A 21,780-nucleotide genomic window follows, 5' to 3' on the forward strand; every position below is an offset into this window, starting at 1 on the left:
TTTTCACCCTTAATCAGCGTCGAGCGATATTGGATTATTAATCAGAGAAAAGATAAAAATATTGAAAAAGCCGCAATTGCATCGTGTGATGATAAAAATTTTATTTACAAATGCGACAAATGTAGGAATTTTGGTTACCAGTGACGTATCGGAGAGAAACGAGCGTTACGATCGATCGATCATCGATCGATTTACTTTCAACCACCTCTACAAATAATTTCTCTCTCTCCCCCAATAACCGCGCGAACGTCCTCGACTTGTACGTCCGCTCTCTCTCCGTGATATCACTGATAGAGGAGAGAATCACTGAGATGTAACAATAATAAACTTTACATTAAATACGATTAGAATCTAGCTATTTTTTAAGGGCTATGCGGAGTGTTACAATAATAGAAATATTCATTTTCCAAAGGAGAAAAGGATTCGTCTTGCGGGACACTTTTTTATTTTGGAAAAATTGTTGGGACGGGGCGTGTCGAAAGGGGCGGATGGGGAGGGGAAATATACTTTTTTTTTTCGTTTGAAGTTTCAGAGGATAACATCACAGCATTGACATATCAACATCGAAACGATCAGAGCATCACGCCTCTCGAGAATCATCAACGAAATTAATTAATCGAATGAAAGCAATCGAATTTTCCTACCATTCGAAGATCCTTCCAATTGATTTTCAATTAATCAAAGATCGAAAAGTGATCGATCGTCGAGGATATCTGAAAAGGCGTGCTGCCACGGCCGTAGCACTTTTCATTTTTGCTATAGAACAATTTACAACATCTCGATAATTAATCGCCTCAATTCCGTCTCCGAATAACCGCATCTCTCGCACATTAAACCGCAAAATCCTCGTCTCTCTCACATCCGTTTCTCTCTTTCCCTTGCAATAACATTCACTCACACAGACACACACACACACTCTCGTACATCTTTCTTCTTCGGTTCATTAAACCAGATATAATTAGACAAATCCTGAATTCGATTAATACCAAAACGACCAACACAATTGTTCTGTTCCACTCTTCCTCTCTCTCTCTTCTTCTTGCACACGATTTTGGTGCAAACAACAATGAAATAAAACGAATCATTAAATCTCTCACTCTCTCACCGCAACCAAGACCAATCGCACGAGGGAATAATAGACAATATACACAGGAAAAAACCTTTGATCCAACGAACCAGCCGCAAAAGAAAAATGACCGAGGACGTGGGTGAGCGCCCGCGTTTCTTCCAAAAGAAGGAAAAAGAAAATTGTACATAGACACTCGTGTCGCGCACGTGGGGTAGCTGCGAACTACCTCCTCGTAAGAAAGCACGTAAAATTTGAACACTTTTTTTTTTGGAAATTCACGTACACAGGCGACAGGACTTCGTCCTCGGAGCGACGCCGGTTTGATTCGAATCGACGATCGTATTTGGGACGGCGTGACAAAATAGCAGTGACGATTTGTCGATCGTGTTTATAATATCCTTTAGACTGCATGCGATCATCTCTAAATGCCTCTACGTTCGTTCTAATCTAATTTTCTAGAGTGATCATTGATAATTATTCTCATGCTTCGTCTGTCCTGTTCTATTTCGTGTACTTTCTACTGAAGCGTTCGAATGGTCGGATAACGGACAGAAAGCAGCAGGGAACCGACAGAAACCCGTCAAACATTTTCCGTTTCAAAAAGCGTTGAAAGAATGAAGAGGCAAAAGTCACGATCATCGAGTCAAACCGAGAATGGCGTCCACGCGAATTCATCACCGCGTCTCTCTGTTCGCTTCTCTCTGTACACGGATACATTTTCGAAATCATAGCGTAACCACGGCCAACAATATTTGTTGCGAAAGCCTTAAGGCTCGTTTACAGGGACAGGCGTTTCGCGATATCTCTAAGCATATCGAGACACAATGATCATCGACCAAGGGTTGTTCAGAACACGAAACACACTTTCGTCGATTAACAAAACAAAGAAAAGTCGTTCCTCCCTTCGTCGATGCATCGTTCTCATATTTCTTTTTTTTTTTTTTTTTTTTTTTCATTGGACCTTCCAACCATCATATTAGGGTTGCGTTCGTGGATGACGTCGAAAATCGTTTCACGACGCCGATAAAGCAGACTTCTTTTTTAATTAACAACGTTCACGTGCAACCAACGCGGATAAACTTCACTCCCACGTAATTAAAGAATCAATTCGCGCCCAGTTTCAACGAATTGTACGCTCATTTGCACCCTGAAAGGTTCGCCCTCGCTTCCAGTCTTCCCTCTCTCGCTTTTTCCAAACAGTATTTTTTTTTTTCTTAAACATTTTTAGTCTTTTCGATTAGTGTTCCCGATTGAACTTTCAGCGTTCCCGTTATCACGTATCCGTTCGATTTTTACTATTTCTGTGTTGATTTTCTTTTTTTTTTGAATTTTTTTCGTTTTTGCTTTTTTGAGGGGGACAGGTGGAGATTTCTTTTCTTCTCTAGATAGGTGTGTGTTCATCTTCTACGCATCGAACGAGCGTCACGCGTGAGCGGTAACTATAAATTCGTTTACGAAGAGACAACTACGAAGAGATTTATAAGTAAATCCGAATTGTTCGCGATTAATCTACTACTCGATTCCTTATCTCTTTCGTCTGACGTTAATTTAGCGAGCTAGTGGACGTTTACAGATTCTCGAACGCTATTCTCGACGATACACCGAAAGAAAGAACGGACCGGAAGCTGCTAAACTTCTAAACTGAAATCCGTACAAGCCGACGCGACGGAATGCTCGCTCGTTCCGTTTTAAAGTAGCTACGTAAATCGTACTCTACGGAATAATCGCGGTTCGCGTACGATCTTTTATGTTGTGTTATGTTGTACTTGTGTCACTGTAACACATCCTAAACATGTTCGTTCCAGGTCTGCGTGATGTGGGTTTCTATCGCTGCCTATTGAGACTCTTTACAAAATATTATAAAAAATTTCCAATAATTCTAACGACCCCGTCAGCTCGACGTAGTCGTACGTTTCCTCTATCGATCGCTTTAATTACGTCGGTTGCGCCTACATGACTAATGATTTCGAAATCAATCGATCTACGCGTCACAACGTTATGCATAGTTACTCTCCAGGAACGAAACGGAAAATTGTTAAAATAATCGCGGAATTGCATAATCCCGTGCTGTTCCACGAATGAATATCTTCTATCAGGCATGAAGAATCAAAGTATGAAAGAAATTGTTGCTACTACGGAGCATTCGTGTTCGATCGAACGTCGAATGCGAAAAGGCAAACGCGCCTGTACACAAGTGGAAGCGTGAGTATCATCCAGTCGATACGTCACCAATGATCGTGCCTTGCAAATATATATTTCACCTAGTATTTACAAACGTCGGCTGCGAAATGATTTTACAATAATCGAGCAATTTTACGCTCGAACGTAATTCTTTTTACTCGGCGAATACCGAACGACGCAATCGTTCCTTGCATACGATGCTTCGCATTCTTACAATTGTATCTTTACAAAAAAATTCTCTTTGCCTAAAAGAGTAAAACTTTCAACGTCGATAAGCGAAATCAAGAGCGGCACGCGGCGCCGTTGAAATTCGTTTAACAGCGTAGCAAGCGAAGATTTAGAAACTTATCGAAGGCTGATCTTCGCACGAACATCTATCTAATCGTTAAGGCGCCGTTAAGATTCTTAGCCGAGGAATGTTTCCTTCGTAAACATCCATCGGATGATCCCTTGAGGCGCCGGTTAATTTTAATGAACGGTGTTTAACGCGCGATGAAAATAAAAAACATCCCATCTGTTACGCGCGCGAACACCTGCCTAATATAATCTTCCCGCGCCAATCACTTGCTGGCGAATAAACAACGAGTCTTAACGAGAAATATCGAAACACTTTCAATTATTCTCAATCGAACGAGACCAGATCGCTGACGAAAACACGCCTCCTTCGCGACAATTCGAAAGAACAACAAACGGAATAACGTCCAAAGAAGGAGGCGATCCACGATCGAGTTTTGTGAAATAAAAAATGATCGATTCGAGTCGTCGATCCTTTTTAGAACAAACGGTGCCAGCGATCGGTCGATAATGGTGCATAAAATAGCTTTGAAACGATAAAAGAGCTTGATTAAAATTCACACAGCAATAACACGCGTAAAATTCGTGTCGCGAAAGCACACTATTCGAACATAATCCTTCGGAATGGAACGCCTCGTTCCTATCTCTCTAATCTAAACGACGCACGTCGCTGTTTGAATTGTTCAAAATTCATTAGACTCTTTTCAAGAATAACGTGCCCGAGATTTGTTCGTTTTGTTCAAGAAATGACGTGCCATTAACCCTTTCGGTGCTATGAATTTTAACAAGTCTGTTGCATTGTCCAGTGGCTGAGTTGATGAAAATTTGTCAATTTTTAAATGATAACAAAATTGAAACCTGTGCAAAGAAATTTTATATCAGAAATATTTAGCATCGAAAAGGTTAAAGACCAACAAACACGTGAGCTATCAGAACTCCATCGGTGTTATCGGTTGTCACGATTGGATCCATGCAATCTGTGTAAGTGTACGCGTATGTATGTCTGTATCAATTATTCGGTAAATATCTTGTGGTTGCAGGAGAATCGTAGTGCATCAAAAGCGTAGAGATTGATAACAACGAGGACTGAAAAATGTGTCGATAACAATGAAAATCTGCTTTAGTGTACAAAGTGATCCACGATGCAGCCTGACAACACTGAGTTCACGGCAATCGAAACGAAAAGGACTCGTTCTTTTAAAGGCTTCTTACAATATGTACACAGTATAACTATTGGATTCGTTATCTATGGTATAGTATCATCTTCATTCTTTCTCTTTCTCTCCCACCCTTTCACTCTGTCTCTCTCTCACTCTACTTTTCTCTCGCTTTGCCTCGATCGAGATTCATTTTTGTCGAGCGACAGAGATGGAAGTGTTCACCGCGTATACAATATATTCATATTTATATATTATTATTTATGTATGTATACTATATACACAAAGTAGTGTTCAAAGTGTTACCGTGTTGTCCTGTGTATATACACCGATGGCCGAAGGTATGGAACCATTTTAATTGAAAAATTACAAATTTCAGAAGATTTGAGTATCGAGCAAAAAAGATAGATATATCTGTTACTACAAGTGTTTTTAATCATTTTAATAGCGAAATGGTTAAAGATATTCACTGCAAATGGTCCCATACTTTTTTGACCAATAATGTACATATGTGTATGTGTGCATGTCCTTTTCGTGTTCGTATGTACCTGTGTATATCCTGTTCCACGTAATAGACTCTAATAAAACGTATAAACACGTCAGCCTAGCGCGGCGATCGTCAACGCGCTTCGATAGTCGAAAACTTTCAACTGTTCGATTATATTTATCAGGATGATCTGATCCCAACCCATCGCCACGCGCGTATAATTCGTCTTGCACCGATTTCGTAATCGTTGAAAATTCGTTTATATACGAAAATTCCTAATATAGAATTTACCATGCGATCGATACTAAACATATTCGACTAGAGTGACTTTCTTCGTTTCTTATTTTCTTTAATGATTTTCCTCTATGTCGAAGCGACTATCATTGTTCTCGTGGCCGAATTGAAAGAATACTACGCAAAAATTCGTATCGAAATTTTCCCGTATAGTTTTTCTTCCCTCGTATTTCTTCGTTTACCAGAACGATCGTCTATCTAACTTTCGAGCGAAGATCTCGTGCCTTTGAATACCCGATGCCGATTCACGAAGCTCTCATAGATAATTATTCGCAATCACGAAGCTCGATTTGCTTCTCGTGGGGGTGGGTATAGGGGCCCGGGAGGAGTGAGCGCAAAAATTAAGGCCCCAGGGCTCTTTTTATCCCTCTTTCATTTCTTTCTTTCTTACCCTCTCACCCTTTCTCTCTCGATACACTATCATTCTCATGAACGTATGTTTCTTTGATTTGTTCACGTAATTATACTCATCTCGTTGAGCTGGTTCCGCGAATGGGGGATTTATCCTGTGCGTACCGCATCGATTAGGACATTTCGATAATTTGTTTCAACCCCGCCCATCGTTTGCGGAATTCCTGTTGGAAATAATGCTCGTGAAAGTTTTCGCTGGCTAATCGATCACTCTCCTCTTTCTCTCATTTTCTCGCATTCTTTCATTCTAATACAGCGAATTCGATAATTGAAACTCTGTAAACGAACAGAAGGGGACAACGTTGTAAGAAGATTCTACGTTATTCTTGTCGTGCATGTACGTTCCACCATAGATCGTACGAAATCAATCGATTTAATTTACCGAAGACTGGGTATCAGCCAATATATTTTGGGCGGCGAAAGGAATAAAAAGGAAACAGAATTCCGTGGAGGCTGGTGGCAGCATATTTCTCGAAGCGTGTATCATTTTACTCGGCTAGCGTAATCGGAAAATAAACGTTCATACGGATAGCGGACAGGAAAGAAACCCCACTGACAGACCAGAGCGACAAATTTTCGCTAAGGTAGCATTTTTATAAGCACTTCGTACGTTTTTCAGTAGCGTACCAGGTGGCGACCCCACTAAAGAGCAGTGGTGCGCAGGTGGGGACAGCGCAGTAGCGACAGGCCCCGGGGCCCCAGCTCCTAAATGGCATTTAATGCGCGCGGGTCTTGCTGCTGGCGACGCCTCGATGCACTGCCGTAATCGACGCCACCAACGTACGATTCCTCCTCGGTCCCATAATCGTGTTCACCACGATCACCACGATCACGATCCATCCTCTCCAACCTCGATCTTCTCGTTCCCTCGCTCACGTGTCCGCCGCTGTACGAGCCCGATCCTGAATTTCAACAGACTTGTCATTTCGTGAACTTGATCTTTCATTGACTTTGCTTGAATTACTGTAACCCTACGATACCGATTAGGAATTTATTTTGAAACAAATGGTAAGTTTGGGTTACAGTAATTCGGGGTTGATTATAATAAAATTCGAAAGGGTAACTTTTTTGCTTGTACATCATAAGTTTTCTTGTAAAAAGAAAAGTTTGTCAATCATAGATCCTTTTGAATTTTAATTTCTCAAGCTTGACGTAGCTAGTACCAAAGTATTTTAATTAATTAAATATCATTACGTCGAACTTGAGACCCGACAAGTCTCACTATTTCCACTCCAAAAACTATATTATCAGATAAAATGTTACTTCGATTACAGTTAATGGTCACTGTCAAACGGTGAGGAACCAATTCAATCCACCTACTACGTGTCACATCTAAGAAAACTGAAAACACCTCACACTACTAACAGTCAGTGCATGCAGGGCTAGCTATGCAAAAAGACCGGAAAAAAAGGCAAAATAAAAAAAAAATATCGACAAGGTAAAATAACACGCTGCAAAGACTCCGACGTTCGAGCTGGATCCTTGCGTGGGAGCGCAAGGAATCGAGGAAAGTCTGAAAACTTGGTCGTCGAGTCCCTCCTTCGTGAACTCGTTCCTTTCGCGGGCGAATAAAAAAAGAAAAGAAACAACCGCGATACGAGAATGTCGCGTTAGAAAAAGGTGGGAAGAGGGGCACAAAAACAAGCCAATGTCCCAAAAGAAGGATTTCGAAGATCCTGTTCGAAGGAAACCCGCGAACGAGGTCCAATTAACATCGACAACTTCTCTCGTTAATGCCTCTAACACGTTAAACTACTCTATCATCCTATTCTATATTGAGAAGGGTTGGTGAAGGGCTTGCGAGACAGACAATAAAAAAAAGATTTACGTAAAAGGAACCAAAGTCAAGAAAATCAAAATCTTAACCCCTTAACGCTCAGAAATATTTTATCTAAATTTTAAATTTAAGTTATATTTATTTCAATGATCTATCCTTCGAGAATCATCGATTTGAAAAAATTAATCGACTCATTAATAATAAGGATTAAGGGGTTAATAACGAAATTAGAGTTGAACGAAAGGAAAACGGTCCTGATATATGGAGTCAACAAAAGAAAAAATAATAAAAAGAAAATAGAAACAGATAAAACGAGGAAGAACATCATGGGTATTGTGACGAACAAAAGTGATAATATATAATAAATCATAAATCCTTCTCTTTGGGCAAGAGAAACAGGTAGGTCCCGTTCACCGGGCCCATGCACCAAACCCGTCTGTACTTACAACGCGACCTCATAAAGGATGTTTCCCTATTACACACAGTCTCTAATTCTCTCAATCGTATCCCCGTATTAAAGAGTTGGTCGGGGAGGACGAGTTGCACAATTCATCGGTCGGTCTAGCCCGGTTAAATCTCATCCATGATGAGGAAGAAGTGTGGAAGAGGTCGGTCGTTTATTTTCAAGGCCGACCCTCGTTGTACGTGAGAGCATTTTGCTTAGCTCGACTCTTTGGGCTTGTTCTCGTCACCCCGACCTAAGGTGAACTGGCCCTGTTTTCGGATGACTCCCGTGGCAGCCACCGCCTCCACGGCTTTTACACGTAAACAAAGAGAACATCGGAGTCAGAGCTGATTGCCAATTGTGCGTGAACCTGGCCTACCGATACTGTTACTTTGATTCTTTTTTTTTTTTTTTTCGGTTTATGTAATTTTTCGTGATTTTTACGAGGTCTCCGTCTCGTTGAGAACATTGCGAAATGAATGCAAAGCATGGAATCTTGAGTGAAACGAAAAAGGATTTTCATGGAATTGATATCACGTTCTAGGATCTTTTTAAGGCTGTAGCTGGGGTGGTGTTAGTTTTGCGTAGCACGAGGACACAAGTGGATCTCGTGTAACCTAATTTTAAATTAATAGAATTAGCATCATTAGTCGATGCCAATGAATATTAGGGCTTCCTATTAGGGTCATTAAAATTTGAACAATTTCGAATACGAACAATGAAATCCACTCGTGTCAAGGTAATCGAGAGCGCAGCGTGCACGAGGTAAGCTGCAGCTAGAGATGTGATAAACGATCATAGAGATGAAATGAACGCATAAAAATCGTATGGTCTGTTCATGTCGGACGGAGTGCAGGATAAGGAATCGATGAACAAAGAAAAAACAAGATGAACACGTGGTTGAAACTAACGAGAGCAAGCGCGCCATTGTCTTGCTGCGGTTGATACAAGTTTGCCGATCCATACATTGTCGCTGAAAAGAAATTCAATGTAAAGGTGTCGTGCTTTCTCATCGATCAATCGTCCATCACGATAAACGTACGTGTAATTCTCGATCGTATCTCTCGAATAACTTAAAGACTGCTAGTTTCAATCTATCGGATCATGCATAGAACGCGGAAGTATACGTAGTTTGCGCTGTCGGTGAGTGAAATATGATGATGGTAAAATTCAGATAAGTGTCTTGGAGGAACTTTATTTAAAAGCAAGATAAAAGCATTCTAATTCGAAACGTTTTCATTTTCAAACGATTCCATTAGAAATGACACTTGGCTGAAATTATAGATATATTTTATCACCGACAGGACAATTTTAAATCGGAGCTGTTCTTACGACACGTACGCGAATTTAATATAAAAATAAACGAGATTCTACAGCTCTGTCTGAACAGCACCGATCGAAATCGCACAAAAGTAGAGCAGAGTATTTACAAGAAGAAGAAATAGATGATATGTATTTCCTGCGTCGTTCAAACGATTTAATGTGCATATAAAGAAAGGCGTGCAGCTGATATCGAACGTATCGTAATAATTTACAAGGCTGAGTATAGGTTGTACAATCACTAGCAGTCTTTCCCGATAAGAATAGCTCTACATTCTAACACGAGTCCATGCAACGGCTACGTGCAGCTAAATGATATCAGTTACTATAGACGTGTTTCATTACTAGCTTCGAATGTCGCCAGTATTCACCAGAAATGTCTCCATAAGACAGAAGGTATTCGAAAGAGTAAATTACAGAATCTTTTATTCCCTCTTTCTACAAGCAAGTAACGGAACACTGCGCGACGGTTAAGTAGGAGAAGGACATTTGTTACATGATTTATTATTACTTAATCTGAAAAATTAAGAAAAGGATATTGCTCGAGGAGTAGGTTTGAGTTACCTCTTGGCTCGTGGTAACTCTCGTGACGGCTACCTAAAGAGGCAAGAACTTGTTAGTCGACGAAAATTGGAACTTGTTAAAGAATTTCAAATGAATTAGAAATCTCGACCCAGCGTCATGACCGGAGAAGAGAGGATCGTATGGAGTCTATAAGAGGATAATCGTGATAGATGAAAAATCAATGATCATCGATCCGTTGAATGATGTGCTTGATTTTCCTGTTCGAATCGCGAATTCGTAATCTCTAGTTCACGGATGTCGAACGAGAAACCAGCATCGTCCGATGGAACTTTTCTAAATACAAATACTCTACCCTGAAGGCCCCCTAACCAGGTCACCCATCCAGACCGGCGTGATCCCATCAGCGACTCCATTCTCCGCGATAATGAAAATCACGTAGAATATTTGTACTTCGAAACCATTTACACAACTACGTAGCGAACCTCGATGAATTCGTACGGCCATGATCTCACGGTGTCGGAATGAACGGGATACCTGATGTGACGCGAGGTGTCAACGCATCCACCGGTACGTCGGGTGCAGGAATGGGCCGTGGCACGGACGCGATCACAGGAGGATGCGTGGCCCTCCAGTATGCTTCCAGGTACTCGGCCACGTGTTCGCAAGCTTCCTCCAATTGATTCTCGTCCAGGATCACGTCGAACATCTCCGGCGGACACTGGGCCAACTTCTCCGCTGCTACCATTTGTACGTTCAGGTGTCTGATCTGAGACTTGCCACGCGTTTTGATCAACCTCTGCAGCACTTTCGGCGACGAGATCTTCAGGTAAACGATCGTTGGTGCTAGACTGGTCTTCGCCAACTGCGACGGATGATTAATGGTGTCACAATCGAGAACCACCAGCTGGAAGAGACAAAGAGGGCGTGGAAGAATGGATTTAATGGATGACGACTGTTTAATTACCTGTAAGGTTCTAGCCAGCTCGAAAATCCTTTCAATCTCAGCTTGAACCTCCGCCAGACAGCTGCTCCTACTGGTCGATCGTTCCATGATCGCTCTTTTAGTTGGATTATTTAGCAATGATCTCTTCGCTAGCGAAATGTCTGCCATTACCCTAGTGATAATTATTCTGGAAACAAAGGAATTTATTTATCTTCTTGGACGAGGTCCATGTTGATATCTAGGACCTTGATACGTGTTACGAAGAAATAATAAATTGATGAATGAACCGACCTGCCAGCAAACCGATGCTTCAGAAAATCAAACAAAGCCTTCTGCATCATATCCGTCACCTGATAACCCTTCAACGAAGGACCCACCAGGACCACAGGCCTCATGGAAGGTACCACGTCATACGGTGTAGTCGTTTCCTGGAAACCCACGAACAAAGTTGATCTTTATCAATCGACAATTGTTCGAAATTATTCCACAAACTCGTTCTCTTTGATTCAGAAAGTTTACAAACGTACGACGGTGCACAGGGAAGAAGAGATCTAACGCATATCGCGCACAGAGAGTCGCATACTCACAGAAATAAATCTGCTAGTCCTCGCGTGGCCCACGATATTTTCTAGCACCGACTGATAAATTTAGACACGAAAGCCTCGTCCACGTCACCGGCTTTATCGCACACGCCGAATCTTTGCCAAATCCATGAAAAATGTTAATCTCGTCTGACGATCGGTACGCGGATCGTAAAGCATCGTGTATCGAATATACAAACGGTTTCGACCAGCCTTTAAACAAAACGGACGAGACTTCCCGCATACCTCTGGCTGTTCTCGATTCGATTCAAAGAGAACATCCAGGCACGAATCGCAAGAAAATATAAAAAAGGAATCGAGATGGTTAGGTTGATGATCGTTTACCGGCTTCTTGAAGAAGTTCTTCCGTTTCTCCTTGGCAGGTGGTGTGGTCAGCGTTGCCTTACCGCCACGTACGTTTCCCACACTGTCGCTATCGTCACCTGTCAATGAAATATCATTTCAATTAACTCGTGGGATAAATCATTGCCATCTCCTGTGCATCGATAAGTGTCCCTCTTTCTCTCAAGGAAACTAAATGAGAAGCTTGAATGCAATCTAAGAATCTAGGGTACTAATTCGATGCATTGGTCTTGAAGATACGTGGAAGCTATTAGATTGTTACATATGAAATTTATTTGTACAATTTTCAACTTTAAAAAAAAGAAAAGAGATCCGGTCATTTGATATGCAACAACCTAATATTAAAAGTTCATTTACAGCGAATAGACGAGTATCGTGTGTATTTGTGCACATTATGTGTAGACGTGTTTGTATGTCGACTAGTGAAGGTTCTGATCGAAAAGCGAACAAAAATTACCACTAGTATCAAGCGGACGATCTTATTCGTGCGCGTAAGTCATTCAGAAAGTTTTCAAACATATAAACAATAAATTTTTTTGAAGAAAACATTCTCAATGATCCACGCGACGATTACTAAAATACCCTCTATAATTCTAACTCGCTAACTTGACCATCGCTACCGACGATTCACGTCGCAACTAAAAAAAGGGGATGAAAAAGGGGGTAGAAAAAAGAAAAGTTCGCGTGAAATGCTTGCGATATAGAACGAAAGCTACGGTGTTTGAGTTGTTCAGATACTTATGGCAGTAAGCGAAAGTGTTCATTGTTTTTTTTTCTCTCTTTCTCTGTCTGTCTCGGTTTTTTTATACGACTGGCCGTGGATACAATCCCTCCGTCTGTTTTCTCGGTCGGACTCTTGTCATCGATCGGTCGAGATGAGAGAATTCCCGAACAAGTAGGTACACCGTGGTATTCGGGTCGGAAAGAAAGAAGGACGTGCTAGGATACCTGGTGTAGGTGGTGTGGAACCACGTGAGGGCATACCACTCTCGCCAAGGTTCCCTGAAGACCCTCCACGAGCCGAATAGAGACCCTTCGTGCCACGTGCAGCGCTCGCCTGCTGCCTAAGGGCTTCCAACTTCACCGGTGAAGGGATGAAACCGACGTCCGAGTTCTCTTTCACCAGCCTACCTATCCACCAATTGTTATCGTACTTCTCCTGAAGAGTAGCCCGGAAAAAATTAACGCGTTAATTATAACAATGAAAACGCATCGCATAGGTCTGGATTATAATTTATTCAGACTTCAAGATTCGAATAAATTTACCTTGATGTGCAGAAAATCACGAACGTCGAAGCTGACAGCCGAGCCATGAACCGGCGAATCGTCGTCGACGGATCCGTCATAGCTCACATTGGTCCGCACTGCAAACGCTACCGGTTTCGTCTAGATAATTAACAAAGGCTCATCGTTAACAAGGTTCCTATAATTACAAATAACTTTTGCAAGTATTTTTTTAAAAGCCCGTTTCATTGTCAGTTATATTGATTTTTCTATCGGGTCAATTCGTACGGTCCCTTAGTCCGTAACAAATAATTGTGCAATTGTAACTTAAGCATAAAACAAAAGCCGATTAGATCACGGATGATTGGTATATTGTGAACGCCGCTCACGTGACAGCTCGCCGCTGACAAGAAATAAAAGCGTGCTACATCGATAGGGGTTCGTTCGTGTTTATTACGATGCTCTACCCTTCGAAGGTCGTGGCTAAGATAATCAATATTCATTTATTGTCTGGTCGAAGGTAATTCCAGCGATCGTTCGAGTATCCTGGAGGACGTTCGTAAGGATTTTTTATCATTTTCTTCAGTCGCGCCTTTCAACCCTTAAATTTAACGCAAGGTGCTCCGCACCCTTTGATATTTCAGGGGTTAAAGTGAATAATATCGCGCCTTGTATAATGAATCTGCATCTGCACGACGGAAAACAAAGGAATCACGGGACGTTTAATTGGTTTCATTAGTCTATTCATCGACACGCTTCTCGTTCCAGGCTGTGACTTCGGCTCGCTTGTCGCATCGAAAGCAATGACGCTCTTGTTCGGAAGTTATCGATCAATACGAAACGATTTACGAAAGGCCGACGGAAAAACAAGCTCTCACGGGGGGGTGGGAAAAAGGTGAGGAAAGTGGAACATGCGAAAGATCAATGACTTACCCTGGCTTTTTCAAGTTGATTGAGGGCCTGCCTCTCTTTCTCACGACGCAAGCTCTCTTTCTCCTCGTCCAGCGAGAGATCCGAGCTCGGCTGTGAGTAGTTTGAGTCCGCCGAGCCCTGGAATACAAAACAAACTCCTTTCAATTACGCTCCGAAGCGACCAACATTATTACCACGGAATTTTTATCGAACTCCTTACGCGACTCTATCCGCTTCTTCAGAGAGAATAAAGATTTCTGTTCCATGAGTCACTTTGATGTTTTATATTCATCATTTCTGTGGGCTAGTGCATAATTATGCAAAGAATTGAAAAAATATTGGCACGATCTGTTACACTTTATAATTGAACCCTTTTGGTACCATGGAGAACTATAGTTCAATGTAAAGAATTTAGAGATGCAATAGCAATTTTCACATGATAATTAGTTTATTTAGATGTCGAAACATTCAGATTAATTTTGTTGGCGGAGAAATTGTGGAATTTCCTAAGGAAAATAAGGGAATACGCGAGCAAGTGGAATAGGTCCGTAATTGGTCAGACGTGGCGGTTTATTCTACTTCCACTCACTTTCGCGATTCAACAATCATGTTACGTGAATGCAGGGCGATATAGAAATAGTTTCTTAAGAATAATTGTCACTCAATTGGACAAACTAATATTATTTTGGTCGGATCAAGAATCTGAGACAAAAATTTGGATTCTATCTATATCGTCGCCCAACATAGATCCTTGCGTCAGCATGTAGAACATCCGGTGAAACGTCGAAGAAACGATCTATAACGTAGCCATTCTTGGCAACAATACATCAAAAACGATCTCTATCGTCTAACCAACTTCCGGTTGAATCAACTATCTCGATCGTTAATAACCCTCGTTAATTACCCCCGACGTGCAATCTTTCAGATTACTTGGCAATCTTATCGCGCTATAAAAATAAATTTAATTGTGCTATAAATTAAAAATTCGAACTCCCCCTAAGACGAGTAATTAAGTGAGAAAAGACGCGACGACATCGACTTATCGATCCAAGTTTTCAAAGTCACAGTTTGCCATCTTGTAATTAGATAATTAATTAAATGCAAAGGCGCGTATCCAGCTGGCCAGATCGTTCGATTTGCATTCCATCGTGTTGCATTCGATAAGAGACCATCTCGGATGTCGCGCACGCAGAGAAAATGGGAGAAAGAGAATATAAATTGGATTCGTTTACAAAACGATCGTCTCCTCCACCCTCGACGTAGGAATTTTTTCGGGGGCATGAATTCATTCGATTGAGGGTTGTAGCCATGCCAACGGCCTTTACTTAATCGTCCCTCTACCTGTTCCTCGTGCGTGACTGTGTAAACCCGCCTTATGCGTGCTACCACGACCTTCTTCAACCCTCCGGGGACCACGAGGACGAAGATGGTTTTAAACAAACATTTTCAACTATCTTTCGTATACGTCGGTCAACGATATCATCTTCCATTCATCAGAAACAGGCCATTGAAATTTTAAAAAACTTCAAAACCCCATATTTCACATTTTAGAAAATATCATTTCTGAGAAACCATCTTCTGTATCACTGAAATTTATAATTTACACGGGAAGCTTAGGTCGCTTATTATGAGCTCAGCTTGTTATTCAGAGCGAATTTCGGATCGATATTGTTTTAATATTTAAAAACAAAATGGAATAACGCAGTGAATTATTAAAAATTACCGCTGCAGATGAAGGGAGAATAAGACAGGAATATTGGTGCAGTATAAACGAAAAAAGAAAACAGTGACTTGTATAATAATAAAAATGCATGCGAGGAGGATGAAAACGGCAGCTGCAGGAGTAACGAGGCATAGGGGAAACGCTCGGTTTCACGCTTAAAATGTAAACCAGATCGATTTAGAGTGCAACGTAAAGGATCGAGACTGTGCAACGATAGCACGGCTGGCCGCTTTTATTTCACGCCAGGCTGATTAATGTAAAACTTTTATGACGCATCGCGCGCCACAGAAGACCCTTTATAAACGGAGAAAAGAGACGAAGACACTTTGCATCCGCCAAGTTCCCTTGCAATTAATTTACTTTGCACAAGGAGGCCAATTCATTCACACCCTTTATGCCCTCGCGTACACCCTACTAACTTCCTGTCATGTATTATTAGACAACGGATGTTTATGCAAATATTATGCTCTAGTATACTGAAGCATGTTACATTAAAAACCCTAGAAAATAGAAGAATAACAATTTCTTAGATTTTAATTAAAAATATACAAAGTCCTTTTTCGATACTACGAAGAAAATTGTCTAGAATTATAAACGTTACGAAACAAATTATGTAAGAAATCTGTAGCAGGTAGCTTTCGAGGAATTTCCAGCTCGAACCATTAATCAATTCCATAATTTCGTTCCTCCCTCGCCAATATTCCCAACATCCTAACAATGTGTCTATTATGAAACAACCCCTACGAGAAACGTTCTATGCAATTCCTTTATTAACCTGTTCTGCAATTCTCCCTTTGCCAACATGTACAGTATCAGACTCACGTTCCCAAGCAACTCAGTAAAAATTTCTAAGTTCTTGCAATTTATATTCGAAGCTTTCCAGTATACCCTCCTGGAAGAACGTTGGTAGTTTCAACGATGAAACCCAGCAACTTTGTTAAAAGTGCAGAACAATCTTCCAAAAAGGTAGTTAGTTAACCCTTTTTTGGATTATTAGAACCGTGGGGACTTCATACAATTTTGAACCAAGTAATTATTTGAAAATTTATCTGATCTTCTTCACTTTTCCTAAGAAGCTATCTGTGGAAGCAAAGTTGACAAATTGAAGAAGGGTTAAACCCAACAAGTTCACAAATTGTCCCTCATCGATTTCCCTGCTGATCAATCGAAACGAGGGGTTGAAAAGATTCTGCTCGACCATTGTACCTGGGTAAATAGCTTGTTGTAGCCCGAATTGTGTTGATTGTATCCGATCATCGCCGGAAAGCAGCGCCGTCGTCGCCAGGGCTGTTGTTCGAGCGGCTTTGATCCACTTCCGGCGGGCCCTCGAACTTTGTATGGCCCAGTTTCGATACCCTAGCCGGCTCCGAGGCTCGATGTTGATCCGCTAAGCTCTCGCCGAGCACGAGCTACCGCATTGCGTCTCGGTTTCTTCCTCTTTGCCAGCCAGCTTCATCGTTCGAACTCTTCAAGCTTCGTTCGAAGGGTTTCGAAAAAAAGGGGTGACTACGTAGCGTCGCTACGCCATGCTGGCCATGGGGCAGCGAACACTTCCCCTCACACGCTCGTCCACGACTTTTTTCGCTTCCTTTTGCAAGCCATCCAAACACCAGTGCCCGATCTACACCCGGCTATCGAGGATCATCGCGCCTCGACCACCTGGTGCTTCGATTTTCGCGAGCATCGAGATACTCTCCGCGAGACGTTCGAGATTTTGATCGATGTCCTCTCTCGGCCCGCTCTCGAGGACACTGTTGGCAATACGGTTCTTCGTTGAAATTCCTCGGGATCTTTAAACGCGGGATGAATGAACGCAGGCAGCGTCGAGTTGTCTTTGGAATTATTTCATAGCTTATCGGAAAGCTTTGCTATCGAACACCCGCTATAAACGGCCGGTCGAATGGCAAGGAGAGGAAAATTCCTCGCGCGTCGATCCTTCCACGACGGATCGTTCGATAAGGATTTCTGCCCACGGTGCCAGACTGGCGGCCGTTCCACTACTGTCACGAAATATGCTGATATAATTGCTCTCGGGGACGAGGATCTTAACGAGGCTACCTAAGAGCGTCTTCGTTGCAAGCGACTAGGCTATGTCCGCCTAACGACTGCTCGCTCGTTAATTACACCGTGGTAATTAAAGTAACGACGGGGATGGTGTTGTCGCGAGAGAAAGGATCCCGACACCTCGGCCACAGTGGATCGGTCGCGAAGTTTGATCACGTAACCTGGAAACCATCGCGAGGTCCAGGTTATTGCTTTACTTCGGTCTGGGATCAATTTCAATTTGATAGAAGCTCGTCCTAGGAAACTGAACTTTCAGCAGATAATAAATGATCATGTCCGCTTCAATCATGAAAAGCATGGCTCTACACGATAAATACTTCTGAAGTTATGCAAATTTATGGATAATGAAATTCCTGCCGAACGTGTGAAGCGTCAGCCTCGAATGTATTAATTAAAACCGAGGCATCCGATGATGCTGGATATGAAAATTGATGGCCATGTCGAATGTGCGTAGCTACGATGTTTCAGGGACAAATGGAACGTGAAAATAGAAACTGGATTATATTACAGAAAAGGCCGCACGAGTGGAACGTCACGCAACTCCCTCGATTGTTCGCTAACTGGATAATTAATTAGCGCGTACTGCTTCCATAAACCGCATACTTCCTAGCAGAAATTCATGGAAAACATAAATGCTCCGGAATTATCGGCAACGCGACGAAGTGGAATCGATTCGGTTGACCTCGTTGAGATCGTGTACCATCCTCGGGGGTTATCCTTTTGTAAACAGCGAAGGATAATTCGAAGAAGCAATTATCCAACCGGTGGATAACACATCCGGTAAATGCTGAAAGGTACGAAGAGACGCGTCGAAGAAGGAAAAGCAAGCTTTTGTTAAGGATAATGGCAGTGTCCTGTGAAGAATAATAGGCTCTTCTTATCCAAGGGAAAACGTCCTTTTTGTCTTCCTTCCGGACACTACCGCGACGTAATTTGCCCGGAGAGCGACTACGGTAAGCACCAACAAAAAAATTGGAGGAAGAAAGAAGAACAAAACCAGATGGAGAAAGAAGAAGAAGAAGAAGAAGAATAGACGTCTCACTGTAGGCGTTTCACCACTTCACAGGAGAGGAGCACGTTCCACTCGAGTCGTTCGCGAACACGAGAAATCCACAGGAAACCTACGAAAACTCGCGACAGAGAGGCTATGAAAGCGGAGGACGCTCGTAAGCGGGTCAACGACATCGTGGAGTGGCGAGTTCATGTTCATTCGATCGACTCGGCCCGCCACGACGTCGTTATCAACATTTATCCAAGAGATTCTCTGCCTGCGTTCATCTGCATCCTTCGCGACTAAAATGACACCTTCGTTATTTTAATCAGCCTGTACCTGCGTTCGATCGTCTCGCGCGGAAACAAACGAGAAAAACAAATATCAACAGCTTGGAAACGTCGAAAATTTGCCACGGTCGCGTGCGTGTATCACCAGGCTGCCGGCTGGACGCGTGTTGTTTTCGGCCTCCGTGAACCGGAAGCACAGTGCGATTTCTCGATAATACCTTTCGAGAGGCACACAATTGTAGGTGGACACGAGCGAACCACGATGGGACGAGGTTTCTCCGCGTACTGACACTACGTTCTCCACGTCCCCACGAACGCGATTCGCGTTCCTGGGTTAGTTGATACATCGGCCTAAGGGTTTGCCGACTCACCCGCTCTGTGGCGCCACCGAGGAAGCCGGACGACACCCCCGTAACTATATCGATCCGCTACCCCTCTCTGCCGTCCCGATCTTCGCCACCCGTTGCGACCCACACGACAACGCCAGGCCAGTGCACCCTGAAGGCAACGTGTCCTATCAACCTCTACCTACACACGTAGGTGTGCCTCTGTGTGAGACGACGATCGTCGAATCGTGAAACCACGAGGCGTCTTCAACGTCGTCGCTGCGGTCAAAGGTTTCCGAGACCGAAACTGTGTCATTCGGATGAATCGAATGTTTAGCCAATGAGTTCGTCGGGTTATACCAATCGGGAATGGAAGCCTTTTTCTTTTCGTATCGGGGGACAATTGTGAATAATTGAATGATTTTTTCGAGACCCACTTTTTACGGAATCGATATAGAATCAAGGTTCGTTCGTCGATTAGGAGTCTTCTTATAGAAACAAGGGGTGTTTGCTTCTGAAAGTTGAAAGAAACTATGTTCAATTTGCAAACGATACGAAATACACATTACAAAAGGCTGATCTGGCAAACTTGGCGACCAAGAGGACACTCGGGCACCGAAGGACGTCGCAGCTATTTCAGTATAAACGCAGCATCAGAGCATCCTGTCATTTAAAGTACAATTTCAAGAATAGACCGATTACACAAGGCACTCGAAAGAAAATAATCTTATTATATTCTTCTATTACCGCTGAACTTTTTCAAATTATTACTATATAACTCTTCATCATTCCGTTTCTATCGCATTAAATTCAATAGCGTTAGTAGAAAAAAAATGGAGCCATCTGTTAGTCTTCTTTCGTTTACCTTCCTTCTGCCAAAGGGCTTGTAATGCTCCCTCCTGACCGGTCGTCGAAGATGCGCCATTCCTCAGGGTACACGAGTACAAAAGAGCTCGCAGAAATGGCGATTGCTCGTGTGAACCGTGTTCTATCTCGTGAAAATCACCAGCAGTGTGAAGGATCGGATGAATGAAACCGTTTACACGATCGCCTACGTGGATCAGCTTTCGTCAGCTTCGCGAGTCCATCGACTTCCGGCACGAGGCACGTCGAGTCCTGGTTCGAAACCGCATTTATCACGGGCCGGCTGTCAGTTTGTTCTCACTTCACCCACTCGGCGACTCTGTTTCCGGTGTCGATCGCATCGATGCAAAAAAATTACGAGATTGATAATGAACGACTAGAAGAGAGGAAACAGCGTAATTGTCCCGTGAAAATTAACGATTATTAATGTCCGTCGTGCGACGTCCGATCTTTGGATCCATGCCGAACGTTAAACACGATACCTGATGACGTGCTTCTTCAAGGTGCATACAATACCGAACGCATAAACTATCAGCCTTAACCTTGACTTCTGAACCACGACTTTGTAACCAAAAAAGGTAAACTTACAGATACCTATGATGAATCAAAAAAGTATTGTTACAATCACATCGAATGCTTTTTAAGGCCAATAAAAATTTCCTTCATTCATGATGCTTAATTAAACCAATACCTTTTTTATTCACTATGTCTCTGTACAAAAATTCGAATCGTCTGCAATAAGAAAAAAGAAGATTCACCGATTCCACGAAGAAACCTACCACTCATTCAATTCATCCCGTCCGGTTCATTCATCTACCTCTACACGTATACACACACACTATGTAGGCGAATGATCTTTTTCCCTCTGGAATGAGCCACCAATTCACGCAAATCGAGTCCACGAAGCACTTGGTTCCCGAAGACGAACACGGTACACGTGTACACCGGGTGGAACGAATCGAACACGCGTGCCGGAAGATCGAGAAGGATTCACGGTTTCGATCGACGATCGATGATTCCGATCGATTCGCGAACGGTCTGGAGGTTTGACGTCCCCTTTATAGTCCGTTGTCTCTTCAACTTCGAGACGGACAGACGCTGATCGCCGATGAAACTGGTACGAGACGAGGCCGGTATGCTTGTACGTGTGCTACTGGTGCGACGAGTAGCTTTTGGAACGCATCACGACCTCCTCCGCTATAAATAAAACCGTGGCCGCCACACCGAAAACTCTGCCAGCCAGCCAGCCAGCCAGAGAGAGAGCTCGATTCGTCGTAATTTTCCTCTTTCAACGAGGGAACACGGGAAGAAGATGTACTCTTTGGCGGGTACGTGAATCAGCGATAGAGGAGACTGGTATCATCTCTGATTTTCATTGGGATTTGTCGAGATTTTCATCCTCGATGATCAATTGAACGGTGTACTATTACTACTTTCCAAAATGAAATTTGACAAAACGAAAGGACTGTTAGTTCGATGAATCTTTAATAACTGAATGAGACATAAAAGGATTTTGGGAATTCATGGGGGTAAAAGTTG

The 21,780-nt window shown here is 42.6% G+C and overlaps 1 protein-coding gene across 9 annotated transcripts; it reads right to left on the bottom strand.

Moving 5' to 3' along the window:
* Nucleotides 1-76: 76 nt before the first annotated feature.
* LOC114878976 (voltage-dependent L-type calcium channel subunit beta-2) lies at nucleotides 77-21,400 on the bottom strand. 9 transcript variants are annotated; one of them, XM_029193394.2, is made up of 11 exons: nucleotides 21,021-21,400; nucleotides 20,243-20,560; nucleotides 14,005-14,121; nucleotides 13,114-13,233; nucleotides 12,796-13,006; nucleotides 11,830-11,927; nucleotides 11,195-11,331; nucleotides 10,925-11,090; nucleotides 10,495-10,864; nucleotides 10,000-10,032; nucleotides 77-6,795 (listed from the first exon to the last, which is right to left on the bottom strand). In XM_029193394.2, the coding sequence occupies exons 2-11, from the start codon at nucleotides 20,300-20,302 to the stop codon at nucleotides 6,599-6,601; spliced, it is 1,509 nt and encodes a 502-aa protein (XP_029049227.1). In that variant the 5' UTR covers nucleotides 20,303-20,560; nucleotides 21,021-21,400; the 3' UTR covers nucleotides 77-6,598. The 9 variants fall into 9 exon arrangements, with proteins under 9 accessions (XP_029049227.1, XP_029049226.1, XP_029049223.1 ...); XM_029193393.2 differs by having other exon boundaries at nucleotides 20,243-20,617; XM_029193390.2 differs by having other exon boundaries at nucleotides 20,243-20,802.
* Between the last annotated feature and the right edge of the window lie 380 nt (nucleotides 21,401-21,780).

The sequence above is a fragment of the Osmia bicornis genome, chromosome 14 (genome assembly GCF_907164935.1).
Source record: "Osmia bicornis bicornis chromosome 14, iOsmBic2.1, whole genome shotgun sequence".
In the NCBI taxonomy this organism is placed as follows: Eukaryota; Metazoa; Arthropoda; class Insecta; order Hymenoptera; family Megachilidae; genus Osmia; species Osmia bicornis.

What these genes read in the sequence shown, in the direction of transcription:
- LOC114878976 (XM_029193394.2), bottom strand. Translation starts at nt 20,302, where the DNA reads ATGGCGCATCTTCGACGACCGGTCAGGAGGGAGCATTACAAGCCCTTT. An exon ending in GTGATTTTCTGCACATCAAG is followed by an intron (nt 13,007 to 13,113) that starts GTAAATTTATTC and finishes GCTACTCTTCAG; the next exon opens with GAGAAGTACGATAACAATTG. An exon ending in AGAACTTCTTCAAGAAGCCG is followed by an intron (nt 11,332 to 11,829) that starts GTAAACGATCAT and finishes GTGGGTTTCCAG; the next exon opens with GAAACGACTACACCGTATGA.